Source organism: Phyllobates terribilis, unplaced genomic scaffold (assembly GCF_046119375.1).
Source record: "Phyllobates terribilis strain yellow unplaced genomic scaffold, ASM4611937v1 Scaffold_4__5_contigs__length_816908805, whole genome shotgun sequence".
NCBI classification, from domain to species: Eukaryota; Metazoa; Chordata; class Amphibia; order Anura; family Dendrobatidae; genus Phyllobates; species Phyllobates terribilis.
In genome coordinates this window covers 304,488,383-304,515,101 of record NW_027362764.1, presented here as the reverse complement: position 1 = coordinate 304,515,101, position 26,719 = coordinate 304,488,383, and the positions used below count along the sequence as shown (strand labels likewise).

Below are 26,719 nucleotides of genomic sequence, written 5' to 3'. Positions count from 1 at the left end.
GTCCGGGCCTGTGGCACAGTGAGTCCACGAGCGCCACTTGCGAGCATGAAAAGGAGGTACTTCAGGGGCAATATCAATGTTGTATAAGCTTTTGTTGTACAGTATGTTTGTTTGTTACAGTACATCCTTTCAGAATCAACTAAAACTGGGGAAATTGTTGCTGAGCAGTCGGTAATTAATTCTATCATTTGTCAAATTTTTTCTAGCAAGGATTGGAGTCCTAATGGACACTAATTGTCCTAGATGTCACTTTGCAATTGCAGACACAATTCACATGTTCTGAAACTGTGTCCCTCTTCGTCGATTCTGGAACAGACTTCATATACAAAATGTTTTTGCTAGCATGATTCCCCCACGTGTCATAAGCTACAGTATGTAGAGGACATTACAGAAAATGAGGAACAAATTGCTCTGAAGCATATTCTGTATTAGGCTAGGAAGCTGATCTCTTCTCTGTGGCTTAGTAACAACATCCCTAATATGAGAGAATTCCTTGATAGAATCTATTCTATTCTGTTATAAGCGAGGGGTGTATAGGAAATGTAAAGCCCTAGCAAAACACGATGGGATTGGGGTGAAACGGAAGTCTTTTTCATGGGCAAATATGTATTTCACTATTATTCTCATAAGTCCTGAAGGGAATGTGGCACTCTAGATATGTGTTCAATTGTTCATACCTGCTACAGTTCACTTATAGATGAGTGTGGTAGTACTGACTTGCTATAATCCTCTCAACCCATGATATTTTATTGTCACATTTTTCATGATAAATTGGTTGTCCCACGAAGAGGTGCATTTTAAACAATAAATTTTTGAAACTTTGTGAAACTTGTTATAATTCCAAAATATATTGATTAAAGGGGTTCTCTACTACTAGGACAACCCCTTCTTGATCTGAATGTTTGCCCCCGTGAAAATAAAAACACACTACTATTCCATGTCGGCACTCATGTTCCCGGGGCTCCCATGTGGTTGTTATAACACATGAGCTCTGCACCCAATCAGCGCTGGTGTCACTGTCCCCACCTTCAGACATATAAGTAATCAAGATGAAGTCAGATAGCTGTGGCTGGCCACTCACTTCCTCTTTATTACTTATACGTCTGAAGGTGGGGACAGTAACGCCCGCGCGTATTGGGTGCAGGGCTCACGTGTTATAGCCCCGGGAACGTGAATGCCGACACTGCTGGAATAGCACCGGGCATGTGAGGAGAGTGTAAGTGTTTTTAACATTCAGATTGAGAAGGGGTTGTCCTAGTAGTGGCCAACTCCTTTAAAATGTACTTTTCGTGGCATATTCCCTTTATAAAAATCAGATTGTGTTCTATGCTTTGATATTGATAAACTAGAGCTAAGAGCGGGATGTTACATGCACTTTTTTCTCTTGATTTTTTTGTAATTGTAAAACTTTCAATATAAAAATTATCTGAAAACCCCCAAAAAAAGATAATGTATAGATTGAACTAAGGGTAGTGTAAACTATGCATATTGTGTGAGTGCAGGAAAACATTCACAACCGAGTGGATAAGACGCAGTAGTAGAAACTCTATTTGTAGCATTCAGAAAGCACAGCCTCTTTCATTGGTAAGGTTCATAGCAAGAGTAGAAGTTTGTGGATCACCCCCCGGGGTCACTGGAAGGCCTAGAGAGAGACACAGTTGATAGACAGTCATCTTCATCTTATTCTCACTTACATTTACCCTGCAGGGACAATATAATACTGACATACACATTTACGCACATCTTCTCTGTTAAGCCATGAGCTGACACAGGCTGTTTTCACGCTGTCAGTATGATGTGGGCTTTGCTATAGACATAATACTAGTTGCTTTGTTTTTAGGGTTTTTTTAGTTCACGTTTTGTGGATGCTGTTTTATTACTGTTTAAACACACAATAATTATTTTAGAAAAAGGAAAACACTCAGTTTCTCCGAAATGGTCAGTTGGCCATTCTGTCAACTTCATTCTCGTTTTATGCTCAGTGATATCTGTGAAGTCTCTGAAATAGAAATCTCCCTAGATCATAAATGATGTAAGTTGTATCACATTACAGATTTCATGGCTCCGAAATGGCATCTTTACCTTGTGATCCAGGCATATCTTTTCGTAATCTAGCTCTTAATTGCAGAACTTTTGTTGCATTTAAAAATTAAAAAATATTAGTATTACTTAACAACTAGAATAGAGATCTAAATGTATTTTCCCAAAATATTACTGTATATTGTATAATTCACAAGGCGAATAATAACTCCTTGTTTTGTTTTGTTTTCAGCTGGTGGCCAATACTATTCTTTTTGTCAGTGTCAATTTGTCTGGGGTCTTCGTGAGGATTTTGACAGAAAGGGCCCAGAGAAAAGCGTTCCTTCAGGCCAGAAACTGCATAGAGGACAGGCTCAGGCTGGAAGATGAAAATGAAAAACAGGTCAATTAAAAATGTCTGTCACTTTTCATTGTGTTGTGCACTAATATTGAACATGCCAGTCTGTTGTGTTGTTTTTCATCATTTTTACTCACTCTCTATCTTATCAGAAAAATTGTATTATTTTATAGAAGTTATAGATCCAATAATTATGATTAAATGGAGTTGTGTTAGGAAGTTTTCTGAGCAAGAGATGTCGTTTTGGTGTCTTTTGTTTAATTTGATTGTGTTGATCTTCAAAGAGATCGTATACTTTGTATTCATTATTTTTGCCCTTGTAGTTGAAAATATCAGCCTTTCCCTTCATGGCTATGTTCACATATTGACTATTCTTAATATGTCACTTACTGGGCTGCTTGCTGGAGTTTTGATAATCTCCTTCTGATAAAAGTGATTTTATCAGTAGAGGACTAGTAAAGCTGCTGCCTTCATGAGCTCTCTATAACCCCGCCCATTACTGATTAGCACAGCGTACACAGAAAGCTGCCATTCAGTGATGTGGGTGGAATCATACAGAGCTCAACCTTCAAAGAACTGCTTGATCTGCATTAGATAAAACAGAAATTTTATAAAAGAAAATACAACACACAGACCAGTAAGTGACATATTGCTGGAATCAGTGTCTCTGTCTCTATAACATGTAGCTCACAGCGGGGTAGTAAAAACTTGGTAACAGATTCCCTTTTAGCACTGATATAATCCACTAATAATCCAGAGCCAATGAATATTGATGGATTATTGTATGCCCTTGTAGCAAGCTTTGGACAAACTGTGTGCAGAATAATGAATTTGCAGCACAATCTCCAAATCCACAGAGTGTTTTTGTTGATGTGGATTCCAAATAGTGGTTTAGCTTCATTGAGTCTATAGGTTTCAATGATACACTTATACACTTGAGATACAGCAATAGTTATCTTTGGCAGGAAAAGATAGAAGGAGGAAAAAAAAACAGAGAGCGCTGCCTGAGCTTAGTAACACTGTGGAAGTGTATATAATGAACTCACCCAAAGTGGTTGTGCTAGACAGCACCTGATGAAGACTCATAAAAGTTGAAACGTGTTGTGTTTTTAAAAGTTTTTCATGGTAAATGTGATTTGACAGTAAAATCTGTTTTTAAAACCAATAAATTCAATATGAATTTATGGACTGTCTGATCTCCACATTCAAACGGAAGCGCTATCACAAGTTCTTCTTTTTTCCTTGTACACTTGAGATACACTTTTTTCATGTATGAATTTCTGTTATGGTTTATCCAGAAAATACATGGCAAAAGATTATGAACATCATTGGTGCCTCAGTCTTTAGATATCATAGTGACATTTACACAAAGCATGTTGTGCACGGCTCTCACAAGGTTACAGTGGCATTTAAAAATTTGAGCACCCCATGTCAAAACTACTGTTACTGTGAACAGTTAGGCTATGTGCCCATGATGCAGAAATGCTGCATATTTTTTCCGCTTCTCCCTGGCAGAAAAAACGCATGCGGTTTTTACATGCGTTTTTCCCGCCAGGTAGAAGCGTTTGTCAGGCGTCTTTGCATGCATTTCTGCATGCGGGTTATCAAGCGCTTTCCAGGCGATTTTAGCATCACTTGGAAAAGTGCTTGACAACTTATTCACACTATATAAATCCATGCAAACAGCATGGATTTATAGTAGTGTGACCAAGTTAGTTAAAAAAAAAAGAATAAGAATGGTAAAAAATAAAAAATAAAGATTATACTCACCTTCCGATGTCCTCCCGGTGTTTTCTCTGTTCCGTCTGGTGTCTTGAGTGGCTCGCGGTGGTGTGAAAGGACCTGCGGTGACGTCATTGAGTCATGTGACAGGTCACATGACTCAGTGACGTCATGGCGGGTCCTTGACAACACCGCGACCCATACAGCAGACCCGACGGAGGGGAGAAAACACCGGGAGGACATCGGAAGGTAAGTATAATCTTTATTTTTTATTTAAATTTTTTTTTTTACAGTTTCAATGGTACCCAGGTCTGGATGAGAGTTTCCTCTCCTCCAGACCTGGGTACCATCCGCACATTGAACCGTGTGATATCCGCTTGTGCAGATGCAGTGATGCGGATGTCATGCGGTCCAATGCAAGTCAATGGCGGCGATTACGCTGCGTGTCCGCAAAATTAATGGACATGCTGCGCATTTTTCCGCAATGATAATCCGCAGCGGAAATTTCCGCAGCATGTGCACAGCACATGCGGATTATCATTGGGGACCATGGGGCACGTATTACCAAGCATTTTTTAACCGTTTTCGCTGCGGAAATTCTGCGGCAAAAACGCTTGAAAAACGCATAGTGGGCACGCAGCCTTAAGCAAGTTGAAGATGAAATGATCTCTAAAAGGCCTAAAGTTAAAGATGACACATTTCCTTTGCATTTTAGGCAATAAATACAAATATATGGGCCAATACAAAAATCTGGGCACCCTGCATGATTAGTATCTAGTAGCACCCCTTTTGAAAGCATCACAGCTTGTAAACACTTTTTGTAGTCAGCCACGAGTCTTTCAGTTCTTGTTTGAGGCATTTTCATTCATTCTTCCTTGGAAAATTCTTCAAGTTCTGTGAGATTCCTGGATCATCTTGCATACACTGCTATATTATTTTCAATGATGTCCAGATCAGTGAGTGGACTGCGAGGGCCATTGTAAAACCTTCAGCTTGCACCTTTAGAGGTAGTCTATTATGGATTTTGTGTTTAGGATTTTGTGTTTTTTGTGTTTAGGATCATTATCAATTTGTAGAAGCCATCATCTTTTTAACTTCAGCCTTTTTACACATGGTGTTATGTTTGCATCAAAAATGTGTTGAAATTTCATTGAATCCATTCTTTCCTCTACCCGTGAAAAAGTTCTCCATGCCATTGGCTGAAGCACAACCCTAAAGCATGATTGATCCACCCCCATGCTTGACCCCTTTCCGACCTGGTCAGTAATGGTACGCACCAGGTCGGAAAGGCCAGTTCAGCGGGTACTCTGGCGCTGAGCCCGCACTGAACCCGGCACATGTCAGCTGATTCTTACAGCTGGCATGTGCCCGCAACAGCTGCGGGTGGAATCGCGATCCACTCTCTGCTGTTAACTAGTTAAATGCTGCTGTCAACCTCTGACAGCGGCATTTAACTCGCGCTTCCGGGAAGTGGGTCCTAGGCCCCGCCCATCGGTGACCCCGTCACGTGATCGCGGGTCACCGATGGGTTGTCATGATAACCCAGGGTCTGCAGCAGACCCCTGTGGTTGTCATTTCTCGCTAGCTATGAGCGCCACCTAGTGGTCGACGCTCATAGCACAAGCGCATTTCTCCTGCATACAGGCGATCTGCTCATCGCCTGTATGCAGTAGAAGCAGTCAGACAACTGCTGCTTCTAGTCACCTATGGAGACTATTGAAGCATGCAGAAAGTGTAAAAAAATGTTTTTAAAAATATTAAAAAAATAAAAAATATATAAAAGTTTAAATCACCCCCCTTTCGCTCCATTCAAAATAAAATAATTTAAAAAAAAACCACATACACGTATTTGGTATCGCTGCGTTCAGAATCGCCCGATCTATCAATATAAAAGAAGAATTAATCCGATCGGTAAACGGCGTACCGAGAAAAAACGTCTAAATGCCAGAATTACGTTTTTTTGGTCGCTGCAACATTGCAATAAAATGCAATAACGGGCGATCAAAACATCGGATCTACCCCAAAATAGTATCAGTAAAAACGACAGCCCGGCGCGCAAAAAATAAGCCCTCACCCGGCCCAAGATCCCTAAAAATGGAGACGCTACGGGTCTCGGAAAATGGCGCCTTTTTTTTTTTTTTTTTTTTTTTTATAGCAAACTTTGGATTTTTTTTTCACCACTTAAATAAAAAAGAACCTATATATGTTTGGTGTCTGCGAACTCATAATGACGAATAATGATGGCAGGTCAGTTTTAGCAATCAGTGAACGTGGTAAAAAAAGGACCCAAAAAACAACTGTGGTATTGCATTTTTTTTTGCAATTTCACCGCATTTGGAATTTTTTTCCCATTTTCCAGCACACGATATGGTAAAACCAGTGATGTCTTTTAAAAGTACAACTTGTCCCGCAAAAAATAAGCCCACACATGGCGATATTGAAAGAAAATTATAAAAGTTCTGGCTCTGGGAAGAAGGGGAGCAAAAAATGAAAACACAAAAACAGAAAGACCCAAGGTCGTTAAGGGGTTAATGGTTGGTGAAATGTTCTTTTCCTGAAATTCTGTGCCCTTTTTTTCTCCACACATACCTTTGATCATTGTGGCCAAAGACTTCTATTTTAACCTCATCGGTCCACAGGACTTGTTTCCAATATGCATCAGACTTATTTAGATGTTCTTTTGCATACTTCTGACGCTGAATTTTATGGTGAGAACGCAGGAGAGGTTTTCTTATGATGACTCTTCCATTGTCAGGAATGGTTAGTCTGTACCCGAGTGGGCCCCTCGCACTTCTGATCGGGCTCCGGCTTTAAGCGGGCTCCGGATTAAGACTGCACGTCGAAACGCGTAGGTCGAGACAGCTGTGATCCTTGTGTGCACTAAGATTTATTATGGTGCATTTTTTAATGGTTCAATAAAAGCTATGTTTTATTCTAGTTTATAGCCTGATACGCTAGATCATTCCTCCTATTTTCTGTATTTTATGTTGTTATCTTCCAATTGTTTGTCTTACCTTCCTTGTGGTGAGACTAGTATCTCGCTGGGCTGCGCACTAGCCAGGGTAAGCCCAAGGCCAGCGAGGGCTTAAGCATGTGATCACACACGGGGGGGGGGAAGGACCCGTCTAGGGATGATAGAAGAGCTTAGGGACAGACATAGGTTGGTGTCAGGAGGTGTCCCCTCTTTCCCTACCGCTAGGGCCCCCCTTCCCCCTCTATTATCTTGTTGTATCCGTGTGTTGTGCCGTCCGCCGGACATCCCATTGTCGTTATATGACATCATAACTGGCCAGCACCATTTCTTTCCCCTGGGTTTCTATGGCTCAAGCTCAGGCTTTTGCACAGCTGCTTCAGACCCTCAGAGATGAGGTTACCCAGTTGCCGTCACCGGTGGGGCAGCAGCTTCAGCAATTGTCTGGGTATTGGCTCTTGGCTCATGCCCAGCCTGAACCCAAAATATCTCTCCTCGACAAGTTCCGTGGAGGGAGAGATAAATTTGTTGTTTTAAGGAAAACCTGCAAATTATATTTCATGCTCCGCCTTTGTTCTTCAGGGAGTGAGGAACAACGTGTGGGGATTGTTGTCTCCCTTCTTGGGGCCGATCCCCAGTCTTGGGCTTTCTCCCTACTGACAGACTCTCCATCTTTGCTGTCGTTGGATGAATTTTTTGCGGCTTTGGCCCTGGTATATGGTAATCCTGATGGTGTCTCTCTGGCTGAGTCAAAACTCCATAGGATCAAGCAAGGGGCACAGCAGGCTGAGGAGTACTGCCCGGAGTTCTGGAGGTGGGACACTGACACTCAGTGGAATGATCCGGCCCTCATTTTTATGAGGGTCTGTCAGTTAGGCTGCAGGATTCTCTGGCCCAATGCGCTACTCCAAGATCGTTGGAGGCCACCATGGCTCTTGCTATCAGAGTGGATAGATGCCTCAGGGAGAGATCTGCACCATTTCTGCCCCCTGTTGTGGTTCATAGGGAGGAGGCCATGCAGGTGCTGTCGGAGGAACCCATGCAGTTGGGGGGTGCCTCGGTTCACACTAGGTTGCCTGAGGTTCACCGTGGGAAGGGGGCATGTTTTAACTGTGGTCTTACTGATCATTACATCAATGTCTGTCCATCTCATGCCAAACTTGCTGTTCCATCACATTAGCCGCGTCCCCCTGGTCGTGTAGAGCTAGACAACCAGGGTGTGTACATTTCCTTCATTAATACGTCTTCATTTTCCATTTCAGCTGACATAGTAATGGGTGGGAAAACTGAAACTATTCCGGTTTTAGTGGATAGTGGAGCTGGAGTCATTCCTATTTTTGCCATTGATTCCGCTCCCTTTGGCCAGAGGAATTTGACCCACATCGTATAAAATGTAAACGTGCGCATAGTGAGTTCCTGTCATGCTACGTCTTGGAGGGTATGCCCATCGTCTTAGGCCTTCCCTGGCTGAAGCAACACAATCCGGTCATAGATTGGCTGTCCAGAGAAGTAGTCAGTTGCTTGGGTGCTACTATCTCTGCCGTCTTGGTGAAATCTACCCCTCTTTCTCCGGTGAAGGTAGCCAAGGTGCTACCAGAGAATAGGGGTGAGACTCTACCTATACCCCAGGTTAACTCTAGACCTCAGTGGACTCCAATGATGATTGGTCGGCGGGGTGCTTATTACCACTGAGTCTTCTAAGGGTAGGAGTTTTGTGACACGGGGGATGCCTCCGTTGTCAATCCTGCAAGGAAATAACCATCTGGTATCAAATGTATGTGTGGTAATTATCATTCAGGTCCGGACTTGTTTGTGAATGAGTACGTGTGGGTGTCCACTAAAAATATCAGGTGGAAGTACGCTTCGGGGACTCTGGGTTCTAGGGTGATCGGTCCACATAGGGTTATGGCGGTCGTCAGCCCTGCGACCTTCCAGTTGGAGTTACCCCCAGTGATGCGCTTCCTTAAGGTATTCCACAGGTCATCGCGCCTCCAGAGCCTACATCATTACAATCACCGTTGGTCTATGTTGGCCGTAACCTTGAGGACCAAGCATCTACAGAGGTGAATACTGGTGTTTTGTGGTGTTCCTGCCGTATGTCATTTCCCGACAAGTCCGGTGTTGAGGGTCCAGAGGCCCCTCAAAGAAAGGGGGGTACTGTTAAAAATAATTTGGGGATTCGTGGCAGCTCTGGGTATGCTGTAATTTAAATGTAGTTTTTTCCTTTTGGTCCTGCAAGGGTTAATCTTAGTCTCTTGCTAGCAGCCTTTTGATGATGGTCAGCTGATGTTGGTTTGTGCCACTTCCACCTCGCTTTAAATTGCCACTTGATTCATTAGCTGACCGCAAATTATAGTTCATTCTAAGCTGACCTCTTTGAAGGAGCCAAACTTTTGCATCGGTCCATTTTCCGTTTTGTAATTTTTAAAATGAAAAAAAAAATACAATATATATGTATATATATACAGTTGTGCTCAAAAGTTTACATACCCCGGCAGAATTTTTCCTATCTTGGCCTTGTTTCAGAGAATATGAATGATTACAAAATAACTTTTTCTCCACTCATGGTTATTGGTTGAGTGAAGCCATTTATTGTCAAATTACTGTGTTTTCTCTTTTTAAATCTTAATGACAACCAAAAACATCCAAATGACCCTGATCAAACGTTCACATACCCTGGTAATTTTGGCCTGATAAAATGCACAGAATTTGACTCAAATGGGTTTGAATGGCTACTAAAGGTAACATCCTCACCTGTGACTTGTTTGCTTGTAATCAGTGTGTGTGCATAAAAGCTGAGTGAGTTTCTGGGATTCAGACAGACTCTTGCATCTTTCATCCAGCCACTGATGTTTCTGGATTGTGAGTCATGGGGAAATCAAAAGAATTGTCAACGGATGTACGGGAAAAGGTAATTGAACTATATATCACAGGAAAGGGATACAAAAAAATATCCAAGGAATTGATAGTGCCAGTCAGCAGCATTCAAACTGTCATTAACAAATGGAAAATCAGGAGCTCTGTCAAAATCAAACCACGGTCAGGTAGACCAACAAAAATTTCGGCCACAACTGCCAGGAAATTTGTTCGAGGTGCAAAGAAAAATCCGCAAATAACATCAGCTGAAATTCAGGACTCTCTGAAAACTAGCGGTGTGGCTGTTTCAAGATGCACAATAAGGAGGCAATTGAAGAAAAATGGGCTGCATGGTCGAGTCGCCAGAAGAAAGCAATTACTGCACAAATGCCACAAAGTATCTTGCTTACAATACGCCAAACAGCACAGAGACAAGCCTCAAAACTTCTGGAACAAGGTAATTTGGAGTGATGAGACCAAAATTGAACTTTTTGGCCACAACCAAAAACGTTACATTTGGAGAGAGGTCAACAAGGCCTATGATGACAGGAACACCATTTCTACAGTAAAGCATGGAGATGGATCGCTGATGTTTTGGGGATTATGTGAGCTACAAAGGCATAGGAAACTTGGTAAAAGTTGAAAGGAAGATGAATGCATCACATTATCATCAAATATTGGTGGCAAATTTGCACTCATCAGTCGGAAGCTGCACATGGGACGTACTTGTGCGTTCCAACGTGACAATGATCCAAAACACAAGTCCAAGTCGACCTGTCATTGGCTACAGCATAACAAAGTGAAGGTTCTGGAGTGGCCATCTCAGTCTCCTGACCTCAATATCATTGAGCCACTCTGGGGAGATCTCAAGCGCGCAGTTCATGCTAGACAGCCCAGGAATTTTCAGGAACTGGAGGCTTTTTGCCAAGAAGAATGGGCAGCTTTACCATCTGAGAAATTATAGAACCTCCTCCACAACTACCACATGTACTACCTGCCGGGGTATATAAACTTTTGAGCACAACTGTATATACGCTGCTCAAAAAAATAAAGGGAACACTAAAACAGAATATAACTCCAAGTAAATCATACTTCTGTGAAATCTAACTGTCCACTTAGGAAGCAGTACTGATTGACAATCAATTTCACATGTTGTTGTGCAAATGGAATAGACAATACAGTAGATGGAAATTATTGGCAATTATCAAGACACACTCAATAAAGGAGTGGTTCTGCAGGTGGGGACCACAGACCACATCTCAGTACCAATGCTTTCTGGCTGATGTTTTGGTCACTTTTGAATGTTGGTTGTGCTTTCACACTCATGGTAGCATGAGATGGACTCTACAACCCACAGAAGTTGCACAGGTAGTGCAGCTCATCCAGGATGGCACATCAATGCGAGCTGTGGCAAGAAGGTTTGCTGTGTCTGTCAGCATAGTGTTCAGAGGCTGGAGGCGCTACCAGGAGACAGGCCAGTACACCAGGAGACGTGCAGGGGGCCGTAGGAGGGCAACAACCCAGCAGCAGGACTGCTACCTCCGCCTTTGTGCAAGGAGGAACAGATGTGCAAATGTGCATGCATCTGCACAAGCGGTTAGAAACCGACTCTATGAGAGTGGTATGAGGGCCCGATGTCCACAGATGGGGATTGTGCTCACAGCCCAACACCATGCAAGACTCTTGGCATTTGCCACAGAACACCAGGATTGGCCAAGTCGCCACTGGCGCCATGTGCTCTTCACAGATGAAAGCAGGTTCACACTGAGCACATGTGACAGTGTCTGGAGATGCTGTAGAGAGCTGCAACATCCTGCCTGCAACATCTTTTAGCATGGCTAGTTTGGCAGTGGGTCAGTAATGGTGTGGGTGGCATTTCTTTGGAGGGCCGCAAAGCCCTCCATGTGCTCGCCAGAGGTAGGCTGACTGCGATCAGGTACCAAGATGAGATCCTCAGACCCCTTGTGAGACCAAATGCTGGTGCGGTTGGCCCTGGGTCCCTCCTAATACAGGACAATGCCAGACCTCATGTGGCTGGAGTGTGTCAGCAGTTACTGCAAGATGAAGGCATTGAAGCTATGGACTGGCCCGCCCGTTCCCCAGACCTGAATCCGATTGAGCACATCTGGGACATCATGTGTCGCTCCACCCACCAACGTCACATTGTACCACAGACTGTCCACGAGTTGGCGGATGCTTTAGTCCAGGTCTGGGAGGAGATCCCACGGGAGACCATCTGCAACCTCATCAGGAGCATGCCCAGGCATTGTAGGGAGGTCATACAGGCACGTGGAGGCCACACACAATACTGGGCTTCATTTTGACTTGTTTTAAGGACATTACATCAAAGTTGGATCAGCCTGTAGTGTGTTTTTCCACTTTAATTTTGGGGGTGACTCCAAATCCAGGCCTCCATTGGTTAATAAATTTGATTTCCATTGATGATTTTTGTGTGATTTTGCTGTCAGCACATTCAACTTTGTACAGAACAAAGTATTCAATGAGAATATTTCATTCATTCAGATCTAGGATGTGTTATTTGAGTGTTCCCTTTATTTTTTTAAGCAGTGTATACAGTGATGGCCAAAAGTATTGGCACCCCTGCAATTCTGTCAGATAATACTCAGTTTCTTCCTGAAAATGATTGCAATCACAAATTCTTTGGTATTATTATCTTCATTTAATTTGCTTGCAAGGAAAAAACACAAAAGAGAATGAAGCAAAAATCATTGATTATTTCACACAAAACTCCAAAAATGGGCCAGACAAAAGTATTGGCACCCTCAGCCTAATACTTGGTTGCACAACCTTTAGACAAAATAACTGCGAACAACCGCTTCCAGTAACCATCAATGAGTTTCTTACAATTCTTTGCTGGAATTGTAGACCATTCTTCTTTGGCAAACTGCTCCAGGTCCCTGATATTTGAAGGGTGCCTTCTCCAAACTGCCATTTTGAGATCTCTCCCCAGGTGTTCTATGGGATTCAGGTCTGGACTCATTGCTGGCCACCTTAGAAGTCTCCAGTGCTTTCTCTCAAACCATTTTATAGTGCTTTTGGAAGTGTGTTTTGGGTCATTGTCCTGCTGGATGACCCATGACCTCTGAGGGAGACCCCGCTTTGTCACACTGGGCCCTACATTATGCTGCAAAATTTGTTGGTAGTCTTCAGACTTCATAATACCATGCACACGGTCAAGCAGTCCAGTGCCAGAGGCAGCAAAGCAACCCCAAAACATCAGGGAACCTCCGCCATGTTTGACTGTAGGGACCGTGTTCTTTTCTTTGAATGCCTCTTTTTTTTTCCTGTACACTCTATGTTGATGCTTTTTGCCAAAAAGCTCTACTTTTGTCTCATCTGACCAGAGAACATTCTTCCAAAACGTTTTAGGCTTTCTCAGGTAAGTTTTGGCAAACTCCAGCCTGGCTTTTTTATGTCTCGGGGTAAGAAGTGGGGTCTTCCTGGGTACCCTACCATACAGTCCCTTTTCATTCAGACGCCGACGGATAGTACAGGTTGACACTGTTGTACCCTCGGACTGCAGGGCAGCTTGAACTTGTTTGGATGTTAGTCGAGGTTTTTATCCATCATCCGCACAATCTTGAGTTGAAATCTCTCGTCAATTTTTCTTTTCCGTCCACATCTAGAGAGGTTAGCCACAGTGCCATGGGGTTTAAACTTCTTGATGACACTGCGCACGGAAGACACAGGAACATTCAGGTCTTTGGAGATGGACTTGTAGCCTTGAGATTGCTCATGCTTCCTCACAATTTGGTTTCTCAAGTCCTCAGACAGTTCTTTGGTCTTCTTTCTTTTCTCCATGCTCAATGTGGTACACACAAGGACACAGGACAGAGGTTGAGTCAACTTTAATCCATGTTAACTGGCCGCAAGTGTGATTAAGTTATTGCCAACACCTGTTAGGTGCCACAGGCAAGTTACAGGTGCTGTTAATTACAAGAATTAGAGAAGCATCACATGATTTTTCAAACAGTGCCAATACTTTTGTCCACCCCCTTTTTTAGGTTTGGTGTGGAATTGTATCCAATTTGGCTTTAGGACAATCCTTTTTGTGTTTTTTCCTTGCAAGCAAATTAAATGAAGATAATAATACCAAAGAATTTGTGATTGCAATCATTTTCAGGAAGAAACTGAGTATTATCTGACAGAATTGCAGGGGTGCCAATACTTTTGGCCACCACTGTATATGCCTAAAATACAAAGGACTTTTGTCATCTTTAACTTTAGGCCTTTTAGAGATTATTTCATCTTCAACTTGCTTAACTGTTCACAATAACAGCAATTTTGACCAGGGGTGCCCAAGCTTTTACATGCCACTGTATATTGTGCCACAGTACTGTACCACTAATTTTATGATGGAAAGCAATAGACCTGCTTGTAGAAGGAAAGCACATCTGAAGGAAGTATGATGGACATACAGTCACTAGACGAACATAAATCTCCTATGGGACCTTCCACTTGTAAATCTAGTTCTGTAATGGCATCTAAGTACTTCTAGTTCACATAAGGGAAGCTAAAAGTGTATTGGAGGCAGAGGCAAGTGAGGAGGAGCAAGAGGGAAACAATCTTAGGCATTATTTTTTAAACCAATAAATTATTTTAGTGGTTTGAAAAATTGTGTAATGTTACAGTATATCAAACATCTGCTTTTTTTTAAAAATGCTGACGTTGTTTTGGAGTTTGTAAAATTGTTTTTCTGCACTTACAATTTGAAAAGAAAAATTGTGGTTTTCAAATAACATATTAGGTAGGGAGAGTTAAAAAAAAGCATATCATGCATAATTTTGTCCTACTTTTTAAAAATTGACAAAACACAGAACCCAGATGGACTCATAATAATCAATAGGGTACCTCTAATTTGCTACAAATCCGTTTTGGACATTAATGTCCAAGCACATGTTTTTTGATCTTCTGCCCTCTTAAACAGAAAAAGAATTATGTACGAAATAACATTTTACATAAAAATACATGTAATAATTAGTGATGAGGGAGCACTAAAATGCTCGTGTGTTCGAAGCTCTGGTCGAGCACATTGGAATACTCGGGTGTTCGACCCGAGCAACGAGCCCAATGTAAGTCTATGGGAAACTCAAGCATTTTTCTGGCGGTCCTCCCCGGCCGTCTGCAGAAGATCAAAAATTGCCCAAATCGATGGGAACAGTGCTCAATTAAACGTCAGGCAGGCAAAATATATAGGCAGACAGGCAGGCAGGGTATATAGGAGGGTGCATGAAAAACATAGCAGGGCACTTGGAACACACTAGTGCCCTCCGATTTTCATGCACCCGTCTCTTTAAAAAAGCCGGCCGGCAATTCAGCAACGGCATACACCGGTACCCGACAATTTAGAACAGAAAGAATAGAGCATCACACATAGATTAGATAGATAGAAACATGTCAGTCACATATATAATAAGTACAGTGACAGTGTTGGTTACTGTACTTGTCATTTAGTGTTAAAATAAAGGATTTATTAAAAAAAAAATTGCCGTGGGGTTCCCCGTAATTTTAGTCTCTAGCGGAGGTTAAGCAGACGGCTGGGGCAGATGTTTGAAGCCTGGGAAGGGGGTAATACCCACAGAGCTTCCCAGGCTACTAATATCAACCCCCAGCTGAATACCTAGCCTTTACTAGCTATTAAAATGAGGGACCCCCAAAAAAAATGACGTGGGGTGTCCCCTATTTTAATAGCTAGCAAAGGCTAGGCAGACTGCTGGGGGCTGATATTAATAGCCCAGGAAGGGTGCCATGAATATTGGTCCCCTCCCAGGCTAGAAACACCAGCCGTCAGCCACCCCAGAAATAGGATGTGCCAATTCTGGCACTTAGCCTCGCTCTTCCCACTGCCCTGTAGCGGTGGCAGTGGGGTAATAGGGTTGGGGTTGATGTCAGCTTATAATGCTAGCTGACATCAAGCCTAGGTTAGTAATGGAAAGGCGTCTATAAGACACCCCCATTACTAACCCCAAAGTCAAAGTTAAAAAAAACACAAACACACAGAATAAAGTCCTTTAATTGAAACGACACATTTTTTTAATGTTTTAAATGAAACCCTACTTACCGTATCGCCCATTCCTGCTTAAGCCAATGTCTTCTGAAATAAAAGTAAAATAATAAACCAACCTCATCCTTACCTTTCCAAGGTTCCCAGGACAGCTTCAGCTCTGCTACATTGACATGACAGGCTGGATCGTAGCAGAACGCTGCCATCTAGCTTGCCATGCCGCAGACACTGAGAAGCTCCTCTGTGAAGCTCCTCAGTGTCTCGCTGTGACGGCATCCAGATGAGCCGAGTTCATGTCCAATGAACTCAGCTCACCTCATGCACGTCACTGACAGCGTGGGAGAATTCTCCTGCGCTCAGCGCTTGAGCAGGAGAATTCTCCCACGCTGGGATGGCATTGAGATGACAGGCTGGATCGCAGCTGAGCGCTGCCATTCAGCTTGTCATCCTTCAGAGACACTGCAGAGCGCAGGCATGCTTGCGCTCTGCAGTGTTTCTGAAGGATGACAAGCTGGATGGCAGCGCTCAGCTGCGATCCAGCCTGTCATCTCAATGTTTCTATCTATCTAATCTATGTGTGATGCTCTATTCTTTCTGTTCTAAATTGTCGGGTACCGGTGTATGCCGTTGCTGAATTGCCGGCTTTTCATGTTTCACTGTGAGCACTGTTCCCATCGATTGGGGCAATCACTGTAATGCCACAACCACCATGGCTGTGGCATTACAGTGAGTGGCAGACAATCTCTGCATGATTGGTGCTCTAAATAGCGCCAGACATGCAGGACGGGGACCCGAGCTCCCGCCCGAGCATCTCGAAAGTACTTGGCGAGCTCCGAGCATCTTGAGTACTGAGATGCTTGGGCGAGTACTGAGATGCTTGGGCGAGTACTGAGCAGTGGCGAGCATGCTTGCTCATCACTAATAATAATCCATTAAAAAAGCCTTAATTACTTTTCACCAATATATCCATAGATGCAATCCTAATTTCACTAAGTAGGCCAAGTTATATGTCAAAATAAACATTAGATGCTAGCTCAAACACATTTAGACTCAATTTTAGGGTATGTGCCCACGTAGCATTTTACAAGCGTATTTGATGCGGAATTTCTGCAGTGGAAACGCTTGTAAAACGCTTGTTAATCTGCACCCCATGGTCCCGAATGCGAATCCGCAAGTTCTATGCCCATGCTGCGGATTTTTACGCAGCGTTTTTGATGTGCACAAAAATCCGCAGCATGTCAATTAATTTTGCGTTTCCGCATGCGGAATTGCCTTTGCAATGCAATAAAAAACGCAAGGCAATTCCGCATGTCGAAAATGCCCGAAAAACGCGTGATAAACGCTTGTGAAATTCCGCATGCATTTTTCCGGGAAAGGATATGCGGAAATGAAGCACAAATTTTCCGCTTCAATACTGCAACGTGGGCACATAGCCTTAAGGTTCTTCACTGTGATTGTTTTGTGACTCACCTGTTGAAGTGGATTTTCCAAACCAGAGGTCAGAGTGAGCAGTACGGACCTCAGTCGTTGATGCAACAAAGTTGGATAGGCTGGATGGCACAACAGATGAAACAAAGAAGATTAGTAGAACTGCATGTGCTTGATGGCAAGTGGATTATTGGTGCTGGATATAAAAACAGGCACCTTGAGATTGCAGAGCACAGTGTGCAGACAGCACATTGGAGCTGCAGGGCAGTACACATAGTTAGGTACCTTGGTACAGCAGAACTGAGTGTGAGGACTGCACTTTAGAACAATAGAATCATTTAGACAGACAGGTACCCTGATGCAGCAGAGTTAATTGTGCAGATAGCATCTTGGAGCAGGAGATCTGTGATGGCAGACAGGCACCTTGATGTAGTAGACCCTAATATGTGGGAACAATCTTGGAACAACAGCACTGAAATGTCAGACAACCACATTGAAGTGGCAAAGAGAAATGTATGGACAAACCTTAAAACAGCAGAGCTTAGTGTTTGTCAGGAGGTACACTAGATGAAGTCTGAAACAAAGCCCAGAAATTGCAGAGCTGAGTTAATCAATTGACTCAAAAGGAAACTACATATGGTTATAGTAGGGTCACAGTACCTTAATATTCAGGCAGTGAGCATCAGCCTGACCAGGTTTTAAAAGGCACAGGGAAATGGTAAAAGGTACCTGTCTGCTGTCTAAGTGCAGCGGTTCCAAGATGCTTAGCAAATCCAACTAGTATAGTTCTAGTTGATATTGCTATGTATAGCACAAGCGATCGTACAATTGCAGCTTCAAGTATCCTAAGGGCACTATTAAACAGAGTAAAAAGTGAATTTTTAAAATAAAAAAAAAATGAAAAAAAACCCCACAAAAGTTCATATCATCCCCATTTTGACCCATTGAAAATAAAGCAATAAACAAATACACATATTTGGTATCGCTGTATTCAGAAATGTCCGATATATCAAAATATAAAATAAATGAATCAGATGGGTAAACAGTGTAATGAGAAAAAAAATCAAAACGCCAGAATGATGTTTTTTTGGCTGCCGCAACATTGTAATAAAATGCAATGGTAAAATCCATGCAATTCAAAAGTAGAACTTGTCTTGCAAAACACAAGCCCTCACACGGCCATATGGACGGAAAAATAAAAAGCATATGGCTCTTGGAAGAAGGGGGAAAAAATGAAATGGCCCAGGTGTGAAGGGGTTAAAGATCTAGCTCTTCTCAGAGACACTAGAGGTGATTGACAGATCTCTCACTATTAGAAAGAATTTTTGGAATGTGGAAGAAAACAATGAACATTTAACTTTTTTTCACAAAAATTTTACTTTAGACCCAATTTTTTTATTTTCACAAGGGTAACCGGAAAAAATGGACCCCAAAATTTGTTGTACAATTTCTCCTGTGCACACCAATACCCCATATGTGCGGAAAACAACTGTTTGGACGCCAGGCATGGCTCGGAAGGGAAGGAGCGCCATTTGACTTTTTGAATATAAACTTTGCTTGAATAATTGGCAGATGCCATTTCGCGTTTGGGTAGCCCATGATGTGCCCAAACAGTGGAAACCCCCAACAAGTGACACAATTTTGGAAACTAGACCCCTCTGGGAACTTTTCTTGATGTGTGATGAGCTCCTTGAACCCCCAAGTGCTTCACAGAAGTTTATAATGTGGAGCCGTGAAAATAAAAAAATCCCATTTTTCCCCACTAAAAAGTTTTTTATTTTCAAAGAGGTAACAGGAGAAAATGGACCCCAAACTTTGTTGTGCAATTTCTCCTGAGCATGCAGATACCCCATATGGAGGAATTTATTTAGATGTTTGGTGAACACCTTTAACCCACAGGTGCTTCACAGAAATTTACATCTGTAAAAATGAAAAAAATATATATTTTTTCCCACAAAAATGTTGTTTTAGCCCTTAATATTTTTACAATTTTCACAATGATAGCAGAAGAAAATGGACCCCAAAATTTGTTGTGCAATTTCTCCTGAGTACACTGATATGTGTGGTCAAAAACTACTTTTGAGGCACAGTGTAAAGCTCAGAAGGGAAGAAGCGCCATATTGGTGTTCATATTTTGCTGGGCTGGTTTGATGGTGCCATGTCACAATGGCAGAGCCCCTAAGGTGTCAGAACAGCAAAATTCCCCATAAGAGACCCCATGGAGCACAGATTTTCCTAGAATAGTATGCAGACTCCATATACAGAGACCCTAATTGTTATAAAAGCAGATTCCCAACTCAAGTGACCCCATTTTGGAAATGATACCCCTTTGGGAATTTATCTACAGGTTTAGTGAGGATTTTAACTTCATGGGTGTTTTCCAGAAACAAGCAGCAGTGGATGTTGCTGAGTGAAAATTGCAGTCTGCTGTTGTAGTGACCAGTACATTGTGCCCAGCTCATGCGTCTGGAGACATGCGCCCGTAAATTAGGCAGGCTCTCATCACTACAGAAATGCCAAACATGTGGACGCTAACTGCGGTTTAGGCACATTGTGGGGCTCAAAAGGGAGGTAGGCATTTGTATTTGGGAACACAGAATTTGCTGAATTTCTTTTGGGGGGCATGGGCCATTTCACTTTTCCAGAGCCTTTGTGCTACTAGTAATGTGGAAGCCCCCTATATTACCATTAACAGATGACGGAACTAAGTGGGGACTTGCATTTTTTGTGGATTGAGTCAAAGCTTTTATTGTGATCCAAAATGTTATGCAAAATGTTCCATTTATCTTGTGCTCTACACTGAGCACTGATATCGGGGTTTCCATTTAAATCTCCGAGTGACGTAATTCAGTTGAAACCCCCTGAGGGATCCATTCACTATAATGAGGCTGCAGAGTTACTCTGGACTCTGTCTGGTCTCTGTTTAGCAGTGTCCTTTTTTTCAGAGGTTCACAAAACTGTGGCCGACGGCACTGTTATGCACGCCTAATAAAAAGACGGACACCGTGGGATCACAGGCCAAACGGCGTTCACGGTGCTTCCATCTGCCTCATTACAGGGACTCTTTTGCCAGGGTTCTGTCTGAATCACGTATTTCCGAGATTTATTTAAGGGTACAATATATAAACTCTTTTATTATTATTTTGTGACCTTCAAAAAAATATATTTTTATAACTTTTGTTAATGTTTTGCTTCACTTTTTTATTTAGTCTCACTATGGTACTTTCACTTTCTGCAGTCTGCTTGCTGCTATAAGGCATAGCAGTGCAGGATCAGGCCTTATAGCTGTCAGACCTGCAGACACAAGATAGTTAGCTCATGCACTGCGCATGATCTAACTATCTTGCTAGTGCCTGGTCACCCCGATGCCATCATGATGACAACGGGTCACCATGGGGTCTCCGATCCAAGAGCAGAGGGGCTTTTGTCCCTCTGCTCGCTAACTAAATGCTGTGATCGCAGCATTTAGGGGTTAAAGTGCCGAGAGCAGTGCGGGCACCGCTCCTGGCACTGAGTGCCGGGTGTCAGCGGTCAGAATCAGCTGACACCCGGCGGCGATCACACATTCACAGCTTCTGTGCGCGGGCAATCGCTGAAACTTATCCATACATACCTGGTCATTAAAGGGGTTGTCCGGTCAAAAGTGATGTCTGCAGTCACTCTGTGTGCAAGGCGGCGCTGTCATGCAAGGTTTGGGAAAGACTTAGTGCAACACAAAGGGAAGAGGGAATGGGAGCCCAGACTCTAGGGAAAAGGGGGAAGTGGAGACCTCCTAGGCTGATCTAGTATCACCCTGTCTCTACTAACGTCCCTATATTGGCTCTTCACCAATCGCCGCATGCGAACCACGCCCTGTCCTTCCCTGGCATTTGGCCTTGGCTAGGGAAGGGAGGGGGGTGAGCGCTAGTTGATCCCCACTGACCACTAAAGACTACAAGGGGGAACAAACAAGGGAAAATAGCTTAGCTTTTAGTCGACTTCAGAGATATGAACACCCGTCCTCATAAGTCTGCAGAGTGACTGCAGAATTATCACTTTTGACCAGGCAACCCCTTTAAGGCCCAAGCAACAGGCATGTATGGATATGTCTCACATCATAAAGGGGTTAAAGTGTATTTTTTTTTAAACACTGTAGTTTATCATGGAAGAAGATGTCTGGTTGCAGTTGTGCAGCCAGGCTCTGATTCATGCTGCCCGATGATTTTGACATGATAAATCAAATGACAGGTTCCTTTAAAGTGCAGAGCTGTTACAAACACAACACGTAACCAGGACAGAATTAATTTGAAACCCATGATGAATTGAAGCATACAGCAGATTAGACATTGTTTCTTTGTTATTATTGCATAATAAATAAGATTAAGGAAATGTCTGAGCTTTTAAGAATACAGAGAAAAGTGCCTGAATGTTCCTGGATGGTCATCAGATGGCTTAGAAGAAATTAGTTTTCAATTTCATTATCTTGTCCTGTGCAGGATATTTGTTTTCATGCTTTCAGAGCTTTTTGTGGATGAGATAAAAAAAAGGTAAAGAGCGGTAGTGCCCATGATTCCTCTCCATTCTTTTTCCAAACATTTTTATTGTTTTAATTACATTTTTACAAACAGAAAGTAAATAGGGAATATGAAAGGTGGGGGGGGGTAGGGGAGGGGAGAGGGTAGGGGAAGTAGAGTAAGGTCTTAATCTGTATTTGCAAATGAAGAGGGGGAAAACTATATGGATAGGTAAGGGCAAGGAGGATGAAGGGAAATGGAGGAGAAATAAGTAATAAAAGTGTAATAATTATAATCGTTCACATGGATACTTCACAAAATGAACTACATGACTATACATAATCAGAATAAACAAGTGGCAAAGAACAAGTGTACTGTGGAAGCATGGAAACAATAAATAGTCTTTAATCTAGTAAGAAGATGAGATTTTTACGATATTTGGCTGAGAAGGAGTATTGGTTATCCAGGGTTCGCACCTTTTGTAATATGAACTATAATAATAATTTGAGATAGCGTGTCTTCTTTCATACAAATTATGTAAAGAGATTATTTTTCAATGATATCTGCAATAGTGGAAATGGAGGGTGTCTTCCAGATTGCCTCAATAATATTTTTAACTTTACCTTAAAAATATGGATTAAAGTTGGCCTGAAAATTGATGGTAGAACCATTTGGCAGAGTGTCAGGGATTCCGATTACTCACTACGTAGTTATCAGCAAGCAAGCAGTGAGCGTATGGCGTACACACCTCTGAATTCCAGTGCATGGAATATGTGTATATGCCCTCGTACGATCACTGCTAGCTTCACGATAACTCACTTAAGATTATTCACTTCAACCACCAATCAAATTGAAATATTCAAATACAATACAAGCCTGATTGGACGCCTGCTTACTGGTGGTGTATATGGCTTCGGTAGAGGATTGATTACAAAACGGAAGAAACAGAACTATTACATTTTATATTTAATCCAAAGGGAGGCAGTGTTTATGAAAAATATACAAAAGATTTTACAAAGGGGGACAATACAATACAGAATATACAGTTGAACAAAATAAAAAGGGATTAACAGAAGAAACTTACTAGACAGATCGCAGAGACGATTCAGTTTAGCTGGAGGGGAGGCACTCCAATGGACCGTTATCGAATGGTACCCGTGCTTACAAAATATGTATCTCCCGGCATGAGTATAGATCCAGGCACAGCTGGATCTTTTATGCCGAAGGGGGACCCTGCCTACACACTCCCCTGTGATGACCTCATATGGGCTGGTCTCCGCCCTTCATGGTTTTATTAAATCTCTAACTTCTGCGATAACTTCTCACTGGTTGATTGCAGAAGTTAGCAAGTGACGCCATATTTTTTATTGCGAATTTACCTTTTGTTAGAGACCAGACATGACCTGGCTGCTGTACGTTATTTTTGTACTTTTGCGTTATAGCTCACCGGTAGGGCGTATAGATACTTAAAAATATGCGTATTGTTCCTTAGCTAACCCTGCCGCTAAAAATATGTGTCCCATCAGAATCGGAATTATAGAACTTCCGATATTACATATTTTATGTCAGTGCCTGCGAGACTGCAGATTGAACACATATGCAAATGGAGATGTCCTGGCTATGGTGTGGGGTGATGTAGATTTACTTTGAGGCTTAATGAGCCGCTTCCACTTTCTTTCAATCTCTGGCCCATATGTTGAGGTGTCTATTTATTAAAGGTCTCTGCTACTATGAGCTCCATTTGTATGGTAATTAGCCTGGAGAATTGATTTTGCCACCTCTTGTGTGTACTGCTATTTGCATAGAGCCAGCTGTCTAGATTGCGAGCTCTTGCTACTTTGACAAAGCGTATGGGGGGGGGGTGAGAGGGATTTCAGAGGGAGAGGTAAGTAATATTTTTTAATATTTCCTGACAGAGAGTATAACAATGTTTTGCTGAGTTACCTGGTTAATAAGAGAAGATACTCCTTTCCAAAGATTGTGTAGCATCGGCATCTCTGCCTCCTGCCAGGCAGAGACGCCGTTCCCCTCATCGCCGTGGTCCTGGTCCGGCATCTTCCTGCTCCCCTGCTGCTGTGGCGCGCAGCTTCCCGGGCACTGTGCTTAGGACGCACGCTCCATCCCTCTTAAAGGGACCGCACGCGCTGTCCTAAAGAGTCCCCGGCCAATGGCCGGAGGACTTCTCCTATATAATGCACCTCCTCCAAAATGAAGGTACCTGTGCAAGGTTGTTGTTCCGTGCGCTAACACTTGCTTCAGCACTGAGGTCCCGCTGCCTGTCAGTACAGCCTGCCAGCCTGTCTAACTGTCCAGCCCGCCAGTCTGTCTACAGTTCTGCCCGCCAGCCTGGAGCACCTGCCAGTTACCTGCCGTGCTTGCCAGCCTGCCTCTCTGGAGCACCTGCCAGTTACCTGCCATGCCCGCCAGCCTGCCTACCTGGAGCACCTGCCAGTTACCTGCCGTGCCCGCCAGCCTGTCCACTTGGAGTACCTACCAGTTACCTGTCGTGCCCGCCAGCTTGCCTACCCAGAACACCTGCCAAGTAACCTGTCGTGCCCGCCAGCGTGCCTACCCGGAGCACCTGTCTGACTATCTGCCGTACCTGCCTGCTGATCTACCCGGACCACCCGTCTGCCTTCCTGCCGTGCTCATCCGCTTTACCGGTCAGTTCTTGTCATCTGACCCGTGGGAGTCACCTGCTCTCACACAAGGTCGGTCCCAGAGTGGCACCTGGTTCACCTGCCCGGTCCCTCCCTGGTTCACGGAGTCTACTAAGCCGCCGTGTGACCTGGGTCAGACCGAGTAGGCACTTAGTCATGCCCCTCTGGTCACTCCTTGCACTGAAGCACAGAGGTTCCACCACCCGGACCCGTAACAGTTTGTGCAGTTTAGGATCCCATAGTATGTGCAGTAAATCACCTTTAAGTCCACAACTCCTCCAACAGAGTAGGGATTGATCTGGGAAATGTTTTGCTAGTTTAGTAGGGGTGAAGTACGATCTACAGATGGTTTTGTAAGAGGATTCAAGTAGGGAGGCGCATATGTTGGATCAGTACGTGGATTTAAAGGGGTATTCCCATCTCCAAGATTTTATCCCAATATGTAGTTGGTGTAATAATAATAATAATAATAATAATAATAGCTACTACCTCCAATTAGAAATGTAGTATAGTTTTTTTGATTCGCTATGTCTGTTTCCTCATGTGCAGGCATTGCAGGACCTTAGATATCCATTGTTACGACGACTACCATCTAGCCAACTAACTGTCACTATATCAGTGGTTGTAACCATGGATATGTAAGGTCCTACAATGTACAATGAATCGCAGGTTCATGTCCCCCAATAAGGGCTAAAAAGTAAAGTAAAAATTAAAAAGAGATGTATTTAAATATCTTCAACAAATACATTTGAATCACCCTCCTTTTCACAGTTTAACCCTTTGGCGTCACAGGGAATTTAGGCCTTTATGCCAGACCATTTTTTTCACTTTTCTAGTGTCATGTTCTAGGAGCCAACTATTTTATTTTCTGGTGACCTAGTCACATGAGGGCTTGTTTTTTTCAGGATGGGTTTTATTTCTCAGTGGCATCATTTTGGGATTCATTCCACTTGTTAACAAACTTTTTTTTATTAAAAAAACTATGGTCTCCATTACTAACACTAGGACTTGATGTCAGTTATGTTTTTGGACAATTCACAGCTGACATCAATCTCAACTGCCATTACCTGGATTGCCAATGCACCAGGGCAACCGGGAAGAGCCAAGGCGAAACACCTGAATTGGCGCATCTAATGTTATATGACACTTCTAGGGCAACTGCGGGCTAGTATTTTTAGGCTGGGAAGGGCCCAATAACCATGAATGTTCTCAGCATGATAATATCAACTCACAGCTGTCGACTTTACCTTTGCTGGTTATCAAAAATAAGGTGGACCCCATATAGTTTTTTTTAATTATTTGTTAGGTTAAACAGGCCTAAACCTCCTTTAGTGCCATATGAAATGCACTAAAAGGTGCAAGTTTATTATATGTAGGGGGATTGTGAGAGTATATATTTGTAGTATATCGATCTATGTAATATTTATCTATTTATTATATATCTATTATATAGCTAAGATTTTTGTATCATCTATCTATATGTTTTGTAATGCGGCGGTGTTCACACCGTGCAGTAACTGAGGCAGTGACCCAAGCAAGTCCAACATAAACAGCTTTATTCAGCAACTCACGGGTAAACAGAAAAGTCCTCAGGTTCGCAGCCGGGTTAACATGAGTCCTTAAACAACGGTTGCCGTGGGCAACGGCCGCACCCGGCTGCTCAGAGCCTGACGGGTGCAGAGCCTTCCCAGGTGTGGGTTCAGCTACTCACAGGCCCGCCCAAACTTTTCTGCTATGTTTCTAGCAGGTCCCAACCCTGAACACTCCTAAACCTTAGTGCAGGGTTTTTAAAGGACCTGTGGCAAGATCCACTGGAAAACCTGGGTTGGAGGGAGGAGGCCGCCACATTGCCTTCTTATAGCCTCCCCCAAGAAATGAAGGCCTTCCGGGTTTTAATAATCTGCCTTAGCCAGATAGGCTGACCAGGTCAATGCTCACCTTTATTCCTGCATTGCAGCCGCAGGTAAGTTTGTGACTGCAATGCACTGCAATGGATTTAATATGTCTCTGTACACATTCTGGAGGACATATAACGTCCCTCATATACAATCCCGGTCACTGCCTCACAGTTTATATACGATTGCTTTATTATTTATGACAACTAGATTTAATTTACATAGAGCATTACTATAGTATGTAAAAGAAGATTTTAAAAACGCATACCATTCAGATGCTAGGCGAGAAAAA

At 42.9% G+C, this 26,719-nt stretch overlaps 1 protein-coding gene across 2 annotated transcripts in view; it reads left to right on the top strand.

Moving 5' to 3' along the window:
• ADCY1 (adenylate cyclase 1) overlaps nucleotides 1-26,719 on the top strand; it is a 743,884-nt gene that overhangs the window by 128,976 nt on the left and 588,189 nt on the right. For both annotated transcript variants that reach the window (XM_073678356.1, XM_073678357.1), the window contains exon 2: nucleotides 2,273-2,422. In XM_073678356.1, coding sequence (XP_073534457.1) covers nucleotides 2,273-2,422 — 150 coding nt within the window. The remainder of the gene's footprint in view (nucleotides 1-2,272; nucleotides 2,423-26,719) is intronic.